Below are 17,243 nucleotides of genomic sequence, written 5' to 3'. Positions count from 1 at the left end.
ACTGTGTTGAAAGCAGTAGACAAGTCAAGGGGGATGAGGATGGATGATTTTGAGTTGGCTCTCGACAGGCGCAGGGTTTCAGCTACTGACAAGAGGGCAGTCTCTGTTGAGTGTCCTTTTTTTAAAGCCACACTGATGTCTGTCGTGTAGGTTGTTCTGTGAGAGAAAAGCAGTGACTGGTTGAATAAAAACCTCTCAAGAGTTTTAGACAGGAAGGGTAGAAGAGAGACCGGTCTGTAGTTTTCGATACCTGTGGGATTACGTGTTGACTTTTCAAGCATTGAGGTTACTCGAGCCTGCTTGAATGTACTGGGAAAGTTTCCAGTTGTGAGAGATGCATTGAAAATGTGTGTGAGTGTGGGTAAGATCGATGGAGAGGCAGCTTGCATAAGATGGGAGGGTATAGGGTCAAGTGGACAGGTGGTAGAATGGTTAGAAAGAAGAAATTTGTAGACCTCTGTCTCTGAGAGAGGAGAGAAAGAGGAAAACAGAGGATGGGATGTTGGAAGAGAGTAGCTGTGGGTGTTAAGTGTAGAGAACTGGCTTCTGATGCTCATTACCTTGTCAGTAAAAAACATGGCAAAGTCATCAGCAGTCAGAGTAGTAGTATGATGTTGAGGAGGAGGATAGAGAAGAGAAAGTTGAAAATAGTTTACGAGAATCTGAACTTTTACTGATCTTGTTCTGTAATAATACATTTTAGCAGCAGAAACTCTAGCGGAAAAAGAGAAGTGATTGATACATGCACGGGTCAGCGGGGTCTTTTGACTTGTGCCACTTTCTCAACACAGCTATCAGCTCGGTGATCACAAAGTGTCTCTGACAGCCAGGGGCTGGCAAGAAGTTAATGTTGAGCAAAGAGCATTTGTAGCTTCAAGAGCATTTGTAGTTAAATTAAAGCGGGCTGCTCGGGGCCTGGGCTGCTCAGCGAGTAAAGACGCTGACTACCACCTCTGGAGTCACAAGTTTGAATCCAGGGCGTGCTGAGAAAATTCAGCCAGGGCTCCTAAGCAACCAAATTGGCCCGGTTGCTAGGGAGAGTAGAGTCACATGGGGTAACCTCCTCATGGTTCTCGCTCTCGGTGGGGTGCGTGGTGAGTTGTGCGTAGATACCGCTGAGAACAGCGTGAAGCCTCCACACGTGCCATATCTCCGCGGTAACGCGCTCAACGAGCCATGTGATAAGATGCGCGGATTGACGGTCTCAGACGTGGAGGCAACTGAGCGCAACTGAGACATGGATGCAACTGATGTGGAGGCGAGTCACTACGTCACCACAAGGACTTGGAGCGCATTGGGAATTCCAAATTGTGGAGAAAAAGGGTGATTTTTTTTTAGAAAAAATTAGAGCTGCTCAATTAAAAACAGCAATGTGATTTTTTTTGGAGTATCGGGATATTCAATAAAAGAAAGAAAAGTGTAGAACTTGATGAATCATGCAAATATAAGACCATGAACATGTATTACGTATGTAAATAGCGTGAATATTGAATTTGTGTTAGGGTTAGGTTAGGTATAGCACAGTATCAAAAACCACAAAAATTACATTATCTTTTATTGCCATTTATTTTTAAGGAACTTTTTTTGGTAAAATATAAATACAAACGATAGCGTATGTAATTACAAAGTCCGAACACTTCTCCAAAAACAACAATAACACACGTCGGATACAAGTTACTTAATAGTCAACCCATTATTTACAAGTTCAAGCATTTCTTTGCCTAACAAAGCGTCAGATTAGTATTTTACAATTACTTTAATATTTTACAAAGAAAAGCCACATTAAAATATCTTAATTTCTACTCATAAATAACTGACTGTAGTCAAAGCAAAGCTCACGTACAGGGTACGAAATGGCTTTGTAAGTTAGAGTTTAACACTGAGACTGAAGAATCCCACACTGGTTACTGGTGAACAACATAAAACGTCTACTCCACCTGCACAAGGCAGCCGAGTCGCTGAGGAAAATCTCTGACGAAGTGCGATAATTAACTCTCGAATGGTCTTTACATCTTTATAGCCTCTATACATCCAAAGAGCCATTTCTGACATCAGTGCAGATGCCGCAATTAAAACCCCAATTCAACCCCAAATATATTTACACCAGTTCTCTGAACATTGTAACTCCAATTATAAAATAAGACCTGACCAAACAAGACAAAAAGGCAGCACATATATATATCTATATTTATATATATTTATATCTATATATATATATATATATATTACACACAAATAAAATACAGTGACTGTATATAGGTATATTCCTATTTAGAAAACATCTCTTTAAACGAAAGAGTTCCTTGTTGCGAGCATGGCTCCGTATCTCCAAGTTAGCTGAAGACAGTGGTCCATATCTCAAAGGTCCTCTTTGTATATCTGCAGAATGTACACTATGCACAAATTTGCATCGTCACTGAGAGAATTAGTACGTGAGGACAATGCAAGATGATTAAATACTTTGAAAACTTCTCATAGCCAAACAGAAATATCGTTTGCGTTGGGACCGTGTCCTTTGGCTCCCAATCTAGAAGTTCCTTGAAATGTGAAGAACCGTCCGAGAACATCCTTGTCCTCGACTTCTAGTGTCCCTCTGGGGCCGTCCAAGTGTCGTTATGAGTATACGTATATGAGCGAGGTCTGGATGCCGGTTCCCAGCGGTCATCCAGACATTCGAGCGATGACCCCAACAGTGCCACCAGCTCGGCACTGATTTCCACCAGATCCAAGAGTTCTTTGCTGTCGGGCATGAATCCCTCAAGCTCCTCCGGACATGAGAACAGTTGACTGAGAGACGCCTGCTTGTAGAATTCCCCTTCGGCAATCGTCACCACCTCGATGTGTGTGAACGTGGCGCGGAAAGTTCTGGCGGACATCTTCAGACGCTTGAGAACATCGGAGAGCAGCAACCAGTTTCTAGGTCTGAAAAGAAAGACAGAGGGATTCATTTGAGATGTAGTTTTTATTCCAAGGCAAGTATTACTTATTATTGTTTATCAAATGTTTGCCTGGTAGACAAAAGAATGTGCAAAGATGAGTTGCTTTGAAAGAGGCTAGAAAACAGTGAGCGGTCAATTGTACCTTTTGTGGTGCAACACCTTATCACTGGGGTAGTACCCTTAAAGGTACATACACTGTACCTTCTTTACACCATAAGGTACTACAATATGTACCTTTTTGGGATAGATAAGGTATAAATGCATTCCAAATGACAAGGGAACAGTAGGTGTACCTTTGAGGGTACTGTCCCAGTCTTGTTTTTTGGAGAATTCTAACCAAATTTGGTGGGGTCTTGCTTGAATCAAGGTTTTTCCTTACCTCATTGGTAAATATGTTTTTCAAGTTATGAGCCTATAACTTACAAAACATTGTTTAATTTCTCTGAAAACAAGACTTTGTAATTTTGCTTAAAGTAAATGTATCTTCTTTGACATTTGCAGTTAACTTAAGGGGCTTCTGGGTCTTGATTTGGACTTGACTAAGGTGGACTCTAACCCTACACGATTGCATAAGCACATAAGCATAGTCGCGACGTAGACAGATATTTTAAAGCTAGCAACAACTAACACAAGAAAAACGCTCGCGCACACACCATGTCAAACACTTGCACGCACATTAAGATAATTTGACAAAATAACACAACATTTCTCAAGACCTCGCTCAGAAACACAATAGGCTACGCACACACAAAGAACCTAGGCCAAGCCTGTCAGACACACGCAAACACACACAGTGGGGAAAGCGGTAACAGGCAGCGCTCAATCGATGACACTTGAGGCGGCCTGTGGCTCTCGCAGAGATCTGAATGGAGTGGGAGGGGGAGAGAGAGAGAGAGAGAGAGAGAGAGAGAGAGAGAGAGAGGGGAGGTAATGTGAGGAGAGCAGAAAGCCATTAATACTGCATCAGCCAGCAGCGCCTAGCGAAAGAGAGCGAGTGAATGAGAACGGGGAGGGGAGGCGGCCCGGAGACAAGCACAGAGATTATACACAACAGTGAGCGCGGCAGCTGAGCCTGGGAGCGAGAGAGCGAGAGCGGAGCGCACTAACGGTAGAAGGAGAGCGTGTGGGAGGTAATTAGCTGTGTCTGTTTAGCAGCGTGTCACTAGACTGTCTCTCTCTTGCTTGACTCGTGTTGTTTAACTGCAACGGGTCTCGCGTCTGAACTAGCGTTTTCACTGACTGTCACATTGCCGCCAAACATGACACATTCATGCTGCTTCCAGGGTAAATATATGCCCAAGGTACGAGTTCCCACCCAGTGGGTCAAAGCTAACTGCCGTTAATTGAAGACCAACTACTACGCAATAATCAACATGTTCTGGATGCTCATAATCTCTATGGATGAATTTATCAATTAAACGAGTCACAGAAAACAGATTTGCGCACTCAAAAATTGACTTATGACGATGAAACTTGGACGAACAATAAGCAATGTCCTGGTTGTAGTTGCCGTTTCTGTAGTTCATTTCGAATGAGGAGAATCTGTTTCGATTAGATCAGAAAAAAATGACATCATGCAATAAATTGTGCAATCTACAATAACATTTTAACGAATGATTACCAGTGTCCTGGTTATTAGCAGTTTCATGGTTGCAATCGCCATTCCTGTGGCTGAATTTCTAATTACGATCAGCGGTCAAAACAAAATGGCATCATGCTATCAGTTATGCAATCTACCATCTGCAATCTACGAACAAACTTTAATGGACTTTTTCCAATATCCTGCTTGTACTAAACATCATTATTGCTAAATCTGCGCAACCAAATTTAGACAAATGTCTACCAATGTCCAGGCTGTAATCTACATAATTATGGTTAAATTCCCAATTTAATTAATTTGATCACATCGAAACAGCTTTGTCCACTCTAAGATCATTTAATAAAGATTTAACTTCATATTTACCAATTTTCTGCTTGTAATCTGAATCTCTTCTTTTATATGAACCATTTACAAATGTCCATACTGATTCTAATACGTAGAATCTACAATCCTTTAGTAATGATTAAACTCCTTTAAATAATCAGAATTTACACACAAATCAATATGGAACTGAAAAATGCTTTTGTGCATTCAACGATAGCTCCGTGAAACTGTTACCAATGTCCTGCCTGTATTCGGTATCTCTACTTCTAAATTGCCCAATTACAAGAAACCATTTAGATCAGTCTGCCTAGGATACCTCCTAATTTGTGCCGATGTTAACAGATCGTTCAACTAAAAAGGATTACCACACTCTTTGTCTCGCTACCTAGAAGTAGTTGAGGTCAAAACGGTCAGCTTTAGGCTCTTACCCCTGTGAAAGCGAGACCTGGATGTTGTAGCACGGCAGTAGCGGTCGGTCTGAGAACTCAAATTCGAACACTTCTCTCTGTTTGTCCTCATCTTCGCCAGGGCCGGGAGGGTTGGCCAGGATGTCGTAACCAGATGAATCATCAGCAGGCTCTGTTAGATAGAGAGATGGGCACTGATTAGAAATGTGAGACAGGGTGTGAATTGTGGAATCTCACACGCATACTCTCCCTTTCGCAAGTGTTTCCGAGAGCTTCCAACGGATTCCGCTCCCGTGATGTCCCTACAGATCCTCTCCCTCCCTCCATCCATCCCTGTTGGATTCACGCCGAGACATGCATTTCCGAAGCTTCTCTCACGTCACTCTCTGAATGTGCTCTCCTATTTGCACTCTCTTCCATTAAGCACTGCAGGAAGAGCTGCGTGTGAAGCCACTTCACTTGTTCGTGTGCACTAGCAGAGCTGCACACACCTTGGAGCAAAACACAGAGAGAACAGAGACGCCTCGCTAGCTCTTTCCCCCCGAGCTCATATTTACAGCTTGGGTTTTTCCAAGGCGGCACATTTCCGTGGAGCAAAGCTCCCAAAAATAGACGCATGGCTCACTTACACACCTCCTGGTTCTGTTATCCCAGGAATCCAAGGGAAAAAGTGCAGTAGCACTGGGTTTGTTTTCGCGAGCTGGAATCAGGCCCGATCACACACACGCAGAGCGATCTGCTGATATATGGCAGCCAGGGGAACTCGTGCTACGCAGCTAGAATTCGTTTTAAAAAGAGCAATAAAAAAATGCAGCTATCCATTTATGCCACATGGTGCCAGCTCTATCATCTAGAGGCTTGAGAGATTTTTTAAATAAAATGCTGTTTTGGTTTTTCCCCATCTAGATTACAGACCGATGCTAATTATATTTATATATAAAGAAAATTGACCCTCAGGTATTTGCCCATATCTCCATCTGTCTCTATGTGTGCGTGACTCGCCGAAATTTATCTTTCCCTTTGTTTCTCTCAGCTGTTACTCTGGGAGCATTGTGCGTTTCGGTGAATTTGTGTTTGAGTGGGAAAACGTTACTCACCACACACTGCGCTGCCGTAAAACTCCCAGTACACACTGGGATCGTCGTCTGCTCTGCCCTGCAAGTCAGCAAAGTAATCTAAAAAAAGAGAATAAGAGAATATCAATGATGTACACAGGAAATGGCTAGGGATGCATTAATGGCTGATAACAAACGATTAGCTATTCTAAATCTATATTTTGGTTTGCTTTTACAACAATATACTATGCATCACAATATAACTCACATTATTTTAAATGAATATTGTTGTGGCTCTTTGAGCATTCAGACTACAGCTCCATAAGCCAACACCAGCCAATTGGTAAAATATTTGATAAATATATAAAAAAAGAAGATAAATGCTAATATTAACCAACACCGATTTGTTACAAATGTTCTTTTCTGGTTGTAAAGACGCTACAGCTCCAATCAAGAATTTAAGCCAATATCGGCCCCAACACATCGATAATTTAAAACTGAATTAATATACTGGCCACTACTAATATGGTCACTGATAAATCATACAAGGGCAGACAGACAACAGTCACTAAGCATCAAGTTTAATACTTTGCTATAGTTATAATTCAGTCTTGCACCCCCAAAAAAAAATTTATTCACCGTACAACTCCACATGAAGCCTATATCGGCCTAATAACACGGAGGTAAAAAAATATCAATAGTGTCACCAATACTTTAATATATACATACATATCCATGATGGTAAACAGACCAACAAGCACTACAGCGACTGTGCTAGAGTGCAAAGGCTCAAAGATTGTAAGTGCTTGTATTTCTGTGCTCAGATAACATTTGGCGCTGCTTTGCGCGGCCAGCGGCGAGTGGAGCCGCATTTGCCAGCGCAGCCATTAACTATTCCACCCAGAGAGTGAGAGATAGCGAGAGAGAGAGAGAGAGAGAGAGAGAGAGGTTGATTAGAAGGCTCTCACAGGGAAAACAAATTTGGGGAGGGTCCGTAAATCAGCGCAGCAGACAGCAGAACAGGACATGCCTACTGATTTAAAAACACACACACACACACACACACACACACACACACACACACACACACACACACACACACACACACACACACAATTTGCTGGCCTGCACTTCCAGGTCGAGTGCTCTCCTGCCTCACGAACTCATGCATAATCAAACACACACAGTCAGTGTGAACCTTCACCATGTGACTGTGCTGCCCTTTAACTGCAGGCCTGAAGCTAATCCACACACACACACACACACACACACACACACACACACACACACACACCAAGACAGCTTTGGAGGTGAAAGAACTTGAGTCGGCCATCAAGAGCAAATGTTAGCTGTGTACAAATTGTTTGCGCTGCCCTCTATTACAGCTTCAAACTTTCAGGCCATTAATCAATTTTACCGACTACCGCCACTAAAAACAAGACGACTTCTCCCATCGACAGAGAACAAGAGAGAGTGAATTTCCATCTCGTTCTGCCAGTCACGGCGTGGCTGTGCTTGTGTGAGCGGGGTCAGCGTTAACATGCTCACAGGAAAGGCCATCTCGCTAAATGCCACGTCTCGTGTGATGCGGTCTTCACATGCACCATGAGCACTGCTAGTCAAACGTCTAACCTCGAGCATTACAAATTCACCTCAATGCAAATATCGTTCACACAACTGAGGCAGCAACAGCTCAACACGAGGTCAGATCTCCAGAAAACCACTCGCAATTACAAGATTCTCTACCGACAAGTTGATGATTTTGTTTCAAGACCCCATGAAATGGCTTGACAAGCACAATATTTACATGAGCTATATTTACGTGCTACTACGGGTGCTCTGTTAAGAAACCCCTTTAAGTTTTTTGATTGAAACCTGTTGGGTTGCAAAGAGTAGCGTCTCTAATTTCGTTTGATATGCCGCTTTAAAAAATCCATACATGTTTCGCGTGTCAGCACACGGATAAACACGAAGTCCACGTATGTGGAAAATGGGACATTATTCCCTCAAAAGTTGAAAAAAAACAACCATGTTAGTTATTTTTAATATCTTTCAACATTAATACATCTGTGGGTCAATTTGCTTCATTTTAATATACAATTTGTTATTGTTTTATTTAGTTATCACTGTAAAATATGCTTCTTTTCATTAACATTAGTAAATGCATTCCTATATATTTACTGCGCATTTTCACATTGAGACAAATATTTGCTTTAAGAGGATTTATATGGAGTTACAATGAAATTAAGGTGCATTTCTAACTGTTCTGAGACCAGTGAAGACAGGCAGCACACTGGAGGTTAAGTCATTGACTAAATAGGGAGCAAGGTGCATCCTATAGCTTTCTAAAGTCCAACCAAAAGTTAAATTTCAGGCTGCAGATGATTTTAACCACTCAACATGTTTGGCAGACATGGGACAATGATAAACAGTACATGGATTCAGAATTTTATAATGCTAAATTTTATATGAACATAGTTGGCAGTGATTGGATGATGCTGGCCAGTACTTTTAATCTGAATTATTTGTTCAGCTTAATAGAAAATCAGCTGTAATGTCTATAACGTCAAAATTGCTGCTTAATTTGAGGGCAAAACCATAAAAGCACTAACCCATGTTTCATCTCAGATGACCCAGATTAGACCTTGATTCCAATTCAGATTTAGCTAAATGTTGTTGTGCGAGAAATCCCGTACATCCTTGAAAACAGACGCGCTGAACAAGACCAAATAAAGACACGTACACAAACAAACACACACACATAATCCTTTCGGGGGGAAAGCTGATTTAACGGTGCTAAAGGCTTTTCCTCCGCTCCAGCTGTTGCTTAGTAACCAGATAGGCAAGCGGAGCCACGGAGATGAACCCTCCAACGCTACAGGAGTGGAATTCTAGGGATGGAGGCAGAAGAGAGAAAGAGCGCTCTTACCGGACAGAAAACACTCCATTTTGTCGCTGTGGGTCATCTTGAGTAAGCCGCGGCCAGAGTACGTAGCTAGAGTCGGATCTGCACCGTAAGACAGCAACAGCCGGACCACGTCCAAATGATCGTTTTCCACTGCATCATGGAGAGGCCTGTGAGAAGAGAGCAAAACATTTCGATCAAAAACACTAAACAAAAACAAAATAGACACAACAGCAAATTTAAAGGTGCGATTTTAGCGTTCTGAAGCTTTCACGTGACTGAGCCGTTGAATTATCCACACCCCCCCACCACTCTCAAAAGATAATTTTGAGACCAAAACAGAGTAAAAGAGCAGCATTGTTTGTTCCTGTGGCTTTCAAATTTAACAGGGGCACAATAGCGCAAAAGAGAATAAGACGTGACTTTCAACATGCATTTCGTTTTGACAATACAACGGATTTGCAGGAACAACGAAGCGTGTCACTTTTTATTAATGTTTTTGTTACAGTACAGTACAACTTCTACATTTTCGTACTGATGAACGCTGATGAATTGTTAACAAGAAGTCCAGGAAGTAAATACGGTAAATTTAGATTTCACGTTGTCTTTAAGTCATCCTCAACTGGGGTCTGGGTAGCTCAGTGAGTATTGACGCTGAATAACACCCCTGGAGTCGCAAGTTTGAATCCAGGGCGTGCTGAGTGACTCCAGCCAGGTCTCCTAAACAACCAAATTGGCCCGGTTGCTAGGGAGGGTAGAGTCACATGGGGTAACCTCCTTATGGTCGCGATTAGTGATTCACGTTTTCAATGGGGCACGTGGTGAGTTGTGGTTGGATCGCAGAGAGTAGCATGAGCCTCCACATGCTGTGAGTCTCTGCGGTGTCATGCACAACGGGCCATGTGATGAGATGCGCAGATTGACGTCTCAGAAGCGGAGGCAACTGAGACTAGTCCTCCGCCACCCAGACTGAGGTGAGTAACCGCGCCACCACGAGGACCTACTAAGTAGTGGGAATTGGGCATTTCAAATTGGGAGAAAAGTGGATAAAAATAAACCATCCTCAACTGCCGATGGTTTTAAACAATCAATCAAAATGATCCTCTGAATTTCAGTTTAGAACAGTTTAAAAACAAATCTCACAAATTATCAATGACTTCATTTTTCCATAATTACCTTCATTTCGTCTGTTCGTACTGCCCAATAAAACACTCATTAAAAGCTGTCAGTGTCATTCATCTTTCAGACAGGAATCAAGATGCTAAATGAAATTGGATTTTTAAGTGTACACTAAAAACAGAGATCTCATATGCTTCATCTGCAATATCCCAAGCTAAGATGCTCGGCCTCTTCTGTTGTTGTAAAGCCATTATTACCAAACATATAATTACTGACATTGAGTGTGCGCGCAAGTGCAATTATCAGTGCAGCAGTGACACTCGCTTGCATATGCTCTCAACTGCGATAAAAGCAAAGGAAGTCATGGAAACCAGTCCTACCCCAAGAGCAGCACGAGTGCAGTATTTTATTCCTCTACGGGTTTTCTTGGTGCAGTAATTGGAGTAGGGTTTGGAATGAAATTAAATATAATGAAACTGAATGATTTTCATGACGTTCGGTACATGAACAGTTCTTGAACGTCAATTGAAGCAGCTCCTGAATAAACGTCAGACTCACTGAATCACAAGTGATAACTTTTGGCCAAATCAAATATAAAATAAACCAATAATTGTTGTATAGAATCGTGAGTATGGTCTTGAAATCAGAACCAGAATCATTCAAATTCCCTGCTAATAATTGAAGTGTCATACCTGGTGCCGTCTTGCGCACTGCAGTTGATGTCGGCTCCGTGCTCCAGTAAGTGCTGTACGATGGAGAGCCAACCGCGGGAACAGGCCTCGTGGAGCGCACAATAACCCGCATTATCGCGATGATTCACATCGCACACTTTATTCTCCAGACAATACAAAACCACCTCCTACAGCGAGAGAGAGCGAGAGAGAGAGAGAGAGAGGACGGTTACTATGGCACAGCGAGGAATGAAATTCATTAAACACCATTAGAGAGAGACAGGGAGCAGGCAGACAGTTCTGCCCAGAGCTGATTATTGATGTGTGAGGTATCAGGGGTTTTAACAAGCGAATCCTGCCTAGAGCCTGCTGTTCACTTTTTATACGAGACATCTGAGAATGCACAGAGAAATGTGTGTGTGTGTGTGTGTGTGTGTGTGTGTGTGTGTGTGTCTGTGTGTTTCTGACTATAAGATGCAAGGGTGTAGGAACAATCAGAAAAGTTGGAGATACCAGGATGCAACTTTGACATTGGACATTAATTGGCGACCCAAAACGGTATTCAGATTGGTAAGACCCACCAGTTGAGAAATACTGTGTCTTTGAAATTTAACAATTGTCTCCCAAAAGAGGAGGGAAGAAGGCAAATGCAGACATTTATAAAAGTGGAGTTTAATTTAATTCTACAGTCATACTTATTTAAAAAAAGTCACAACAAATGGAAAATTACAGCAGAATTTTAGACAACATGCAACAGGACCATGTCAAGATTGGGAAATATTCTGGATGGCTCAATAGATTATCAGAAGATTAAAGAGAGTTCTGTTTAAAATTCTAGTCTCATCTGAAATTTCTAAAAGCGAGGGAATGAATACGAAAAAAAATGAAAAAATGACCACAGATTTTTTCAAGTCAACATGCAACGGCATTAGGGTGAGGGTGAGGGTTAGGTTAGGATAGGGTTAGGTAGGCTGTTATTACAGGCTTATGCTTTCCCAACCCAAGCGATTGTTGCTTCACCCTTAACAGGAAGATATCAACTTCAACCAATGTTTTCAGGAGCAAATTCATCCATTCCTGATTTCGTTTGCATTCTATCTTCCCCCCTCATCGACAATCAATTGCCAATCTGTGAAAAATGGAATATTACTGTAAATAAAATGTCTTCTGTTTAGTTTGTATTTAATTGTCGAGACATAACATTTCAGAAAGATTCTGGACTGCTCAATAGATAACGAGGAGACTAGGAAAGCTAAAAAATGGGAACTTGAAATTTTGGGAATTATTTATTAACTTCATGTTTGATTGTGACTTTACAAATCAATATGGGACACCACAATAACAAGCAGCAAAGATCAACAGAAAACCTTTGCAATTCAGAATTAATTGGAGAGCTCTTCTGTAAAGTCCCTCGTCTAGCGTACTAAGTCCATTCCTAATTTACAATGCAACAAAAACAAATGCACACACAGATGGGTTTGATAGGGGAGGGCTGGTGGCCACTCGGTGCTCAGATGAATAAGGGCATTAGGATTCAGAAGGCATAGTGCTCGCACTTCAACCCTGGCAGTGTCTGAGAGAGTACATTCAACCCCTCCCACGACAGAGTCGCACAGCGGTACGACCCACCCCACGCTGCTGCCAGCAGCTCTGCCTCGTGCTTCCCGCTGGCTCCGTATCCAGGATACGGCATGCCGATGGCACAAATTCAAAACAAGGAGCTGTTAGCAGGGGCACCGAACCGTTAACGAGCCCGAGCAGGAAACTCTTGCACCACCGCAGACGTTACCATCAGCCGGAAGATGCGAACCAAAAGCACACAGAAGGTTCACACACACGCGCACACAACCGTTGCGCTCAATTACTGAAAGTGAGCCGTGGTTGAAGGGAGAATTTCTCTATTTACGTTTATATTTCCATCACCTCATTCCCTTTCCAGAGAGGTTTCTCGCGCTCTCCTGCCTGAGGGAGTACTTCAGAGGGGATGTTTGTAGGCGAGAGAGCAGGAAGTTACAATAAAGCTGTTATAGAGCCTAGAGAGCAAGAGTTGTTGATGATTATCCCTCAGAACTGCTCTTTGCTGTAGTGCCCCCCCCCTCTCTCCCTCTGTCCCTCCCTAAAATGACTTCCAGCTTACAACTGCAACCAATGCATCATTCGAAACAACTAACCCCTTCACAAGAGCAATACCGCAAAACAACTTTCAGGCCAGCTAAAGACTGAACCCAACATGCAACTATTCTACCACAATCCACATCATAAAGAATAGAAGAGCAAGCACTATGGTTTTGTGTAGGGGAAAAAAAAGAGACCGACAGAAATAGCGACAGGAAAAAGGGGAAACTTTGCAAAGCAGACCTGAACTGAAAACAGTCTGGGTCACTGATAGTCTGCAGTCAAATTCTGATGTTGGCATTACTTTGGCCCACCAGAAACCCGTGTTCAAATTTAAACACATATAGAATTTCACAACTAAAATTGTAGAATTCTGTGACTGTCAATAAAGAGCCACAGAATTCTGAGGCAGTGGAGTTCAAACATTCTCAAGCAGCTGATAGAAGACTTCTGGAATTTTAAGGCATCTGATAGAGTTTTGGAATACAGAGACAGTCGATATAGATTTCTAGAAATCTACATTTGAAAACATCAAGAGAGTTCCATAATTATGAGGAAGGAGAGTTCTAATATTCTCAGGCAGTTGATACAAGTGCTCTAGAATTATGAGACAATCGATTAAGAGTTCTAGAATTCTAAGCCAATCAAGAGTTGTTGTTTTTTCCATTTTGGTGGCAGTTGAGTTCAAACATTCTCAAGCAGCTGATAGAAGAGTTCTAGAATTTGTACGCATCTGATAGAGTTTTGGAATATTGAGACAGTCGATATAGAGTTCTAGAATTGAGACCATTAATAAAGAGTTCTACATTTGAAACCATCAAGAGAGTTCCATAATTATGAGGAAGGAGAGTTCTAATATTCTCAGGCAGTTGATACAAGTGCTCTAGAATTATGAGACAATCGATCAAGAGTTGTTGTTTTTTCCATTTTGGAGGCAGTTGAGTTCTAGAATTTTTAAGGCATCTGAGAAAGTTTTGGAATACCGAGACGGTCGATATAGAGTTCTAGAATTTTAAATTTGAAACCATCAAGAAAATCTAGAATTCTGGGACATAAAGACTTCTAGATTTGAGGCAGTCAGGAGAGTTTCAAATTCTGTGGCAGTTGATAGAGTTCTAGAATTCCGAGGCAGTCAAGAGAGTTGAAGAATTTTGAGGCAGGTTCAGTTCTAAAATTCTTCAACTGTCAACGAGTTCTGAGCCCATCAAGAGAGTTCTAGAATTCTGAGACATTCAATACGGAGTTCTTGTTTAAGGCAGTTGATGACAGTTCTAGAAATATGTGGCATTTAATAAGAAATTCTACATTTCTAAGGCAGTCAAAAGAGTTCTAGAATTGCGGTGGATTATTTCAACAAATCTGAGACGGTCAATAAAGAGTTCTAGATTTCTGAGGCCATCTATAAAGACTTCTAAAATCCTTTAGGCATTTGATAAATGGTTCTTAAATTCTGATGGAGTAGAAAGAGTTTGAGTTATAAATGAATGTTTTTTTAATGTTTGACAGCTTAATGAGCCTCTGGCTCCACACAGTGTTGACGAATGTTTTATTTTCAAACCCAACTCATGAAAAAACATTCCTCAGACTGAGTAGACATCACATTTCTTCGGAAAGTGAGAGAGATACAAAAACGACAGTGAGAGAGCAGACAACAAGACAGCCAGCGTGATATGAGTAGAGGGCGAGAGAGAGACGAAACTCCCTCAGCGTGGTTTTTTAATTGAGAAAGAGGGCTGGAGTGGGAGTTTTGATTACAGAGGGAAAAGGGTTGATGTGGCCCTCCTCACAACAAATGCACCATTAACGGAACAGGAGTTTTACCTGTCATCATGACATGTTTTTCACCATTCTAAAATGGCATAAAAGTTCTTTAATGGTTAGGGTTAGTGCAAAAAGCTTTTTATAAAAATAACAAAAATACGGTATGTCCCCAAGTAGCCCAAGTAAATGTGTGGGAGTGTGTGTTTGTCAGTCGAAAGCCTGTGTCCTGCTTTTTGCTCGGACTTGGCAGACAGTGAAAAAAGCTGGGTGCGACGCGCGCACGCAAGCACAGTTAACTGACTGTCACCCTGTGTACGCACACAACATAAACATATTTCTCACACTAGTGTTTTTATGATGAAATATTACTCAATCAGACCAGTTATCCAATTCTAGATTGTAAACAATCCGAGAAGGGATTTAGCACAGATTGAGCAGCGGTAAACGAATGCAACAGGGTTATTTAAGGTCACAGCCTGTGTTTTGCGGTCACAATGTAAATCAAAAGAGCTGCCTTCACACGTGTGCGCAGAAAGGATGGAAGCTTATTTTGTAAACGCCCTTGAGTGAACAAGCCTGAGTGACGGACATGCTCATGCAGTCAAGTGTGGAAAACACGCTGGTTTTTCCACTTGCGCTTGGTGAATGCATGTAATGCAAGCCAAAATGACTCAATCATGCATAGAACCACACAAAAGGGCCCAGGAGTTTCATCAAACCAAGAACGGTTTGTTCTGAAGCTGCATGCTCATGAGAAAATGGAAATGAGAGATAGCGAGAGCACTCAGAGCGACGTGCTGTTTGTATGTTTACCGCAGTTGCACTGGGACAGAGACGGAATGCCATGTTCAAGTGTATGAACTCTCTCTCGCTCTCTTGCGCTCCCTGACACACACACTCACGCAGCAGCTGTGTTGAAAGGTTCGGCCGTGCAGTCATGTCATATTTCAGAGCTCTGGCAGCGCTGCGGAGCAGCTCGTGGCTTAACACACAGACACGCACACACATAGCGCGCTGGCAGCTCAGCGTGAAGCTCTCGGCTTTATCTCGCACACACACAGCGAAAGAGTGACTTCCTGTCTGAGAAAGGAGGGGGGACGGAACAAACGAAAGACTAGAAAAACAAAAACACACACAGACGGAAGGTCTGTCTCCACCTGCTAAGGGCCAACACAAGGACCTAGAGGGGGAGGGGAAAGAGTGATCAAGAGAGAGAGAGAGAGAGAGAGAGAGAGAGAGAAATTCAGAGGGTGGGAAGGATTATGTTTCATCTCGCTTCCTCTGCGACACACACGCACAGATCGGCGCCGAGTGCCCTCCGCTGTGCGCTCCACCGCTCCCCTGCTGTATCAGCGCTGCACGCATGGCCCCGCGAGAACAGCCGCCTTTAACCGGTGTCACCAAGCGCATTTATAAAGCCATTAGAGCAGAATTAGACCCCAAGCGCCGGCGGGGAAAATCACAAAGCCCTGCGACTCTGTAGTCACAAGTGCCCACGCTCTCAGCAAGCACACTAGAAAATCCACCGCAAGCAGAAGACTACAGCTCTCTCAAATCTTGGAAATTTTTTCTAGAAAATAGTTCTTAAATATTTAAGCCATTTGTTTAAAAATAGTACAGCTTTTCATCAACAGTTTAGCTATTAGTAAAAAAAAAAAAAAAGTGTTGTACCATTCATAAACAATTGTAACTAAATAATAAATAGTTTACCTATTAGTACAAAAGTCTATTCGTAAACACATTTTTTTTACATTTGTTTTGTATCATTTATGATCTAGTTTAGCTACTTGGAAAAAAAAATACTTGGGCTATTTGTAAACAGTTCAGCTATTCAAATAATAAAACTAATAAAAAATTTGTTTAAAAAATATTTGCGCTATTCATAACAATAGTTTAGCCATTCGCAAACAAACAGTTCAACTATTCATAAAAACAGTTTAGCTTCTATTAAAAAATAGTTGCGCTATTCGTAACGATAGTTTAGCTTTTCGTATAAACAAACAGTTCAGCTATTCATAAAAATTGTTGCGCTATTCTTATAATTGTTGTGCTACTCGTAACGATAGTTTAGCTTTTCGTATAAACAAACAGTTCAGCTATTCATAAAAATTGTTGCGCTATTCTTATAATTGTTGTGCTAATCGTAACGATAGTTTAGCTTTTCGTATAAACAAAGTTCAGTTATTCATAACAATAGTTTAGCTTCTCTTAAATTGTTGCGCTATTCATAATAGTTTCGCTTTTCGCAAACAAACAGTTCAGTTATTCATAACAATAGTTTAGCTTCTCTTAAAAAATAGTTGCGCTATTCGTAACGATAGTTTAGCTTTTCGTATAAACAAACAGT

At 41.7% G+C, this 17,243-nt stretch overlaps 1 protein-coding gene across 1 annotated transcript in view; it reads right to left on the bottom strand.

Moving 5' to 3' along the window:
• Positions 1-1,556: 1,556 nt before the first annotated feature.
• Positions 1,557-17,243, bottom strand: part of LOC127639324 (BCL-6 corepressor-like) — a 50,229-nt gene continuing 34,542 nt past the window's right edge. Inside the window, 5 exon segments of the mRNA XM_052121252.1 lie at positions 1,557-2,922; positions 5,292-5,442; positions 6,368-6,445; positions 9,255-9,400; positions 11,042-11,208. Coding sequence (XP_051977212.1) covers positions 2,583-2,922; positions 5,292-5,442; positions 6,368-6,445; positions 9,255-9,400; positions 11,042-11,208 — 882 coding nt within the window. The 3' untranslated portion in view covers positions 1,557-2,582.

This window comes from Xyrauchen texanus, chromosome 48, assembly GCF_025860055.1.
Source record: "Xyrauchen texanus isolate HMW12.3.18 chromosome 48, RBS_HiC_50CHRs, whole genome shotgun sequence".
Taxonomy (NCBI): domain Eukaryota; kingdom Metazoa; phylum Chordata; class Actinopteri; order Cypriniformes; family Catostomidae; genus Xyrauchen; species Xyrauchen texanus.
Note: the sequence above shows the minus strand (reverse complement) of the source record. Positions and strands in the feature narration are given on the sequence as shown.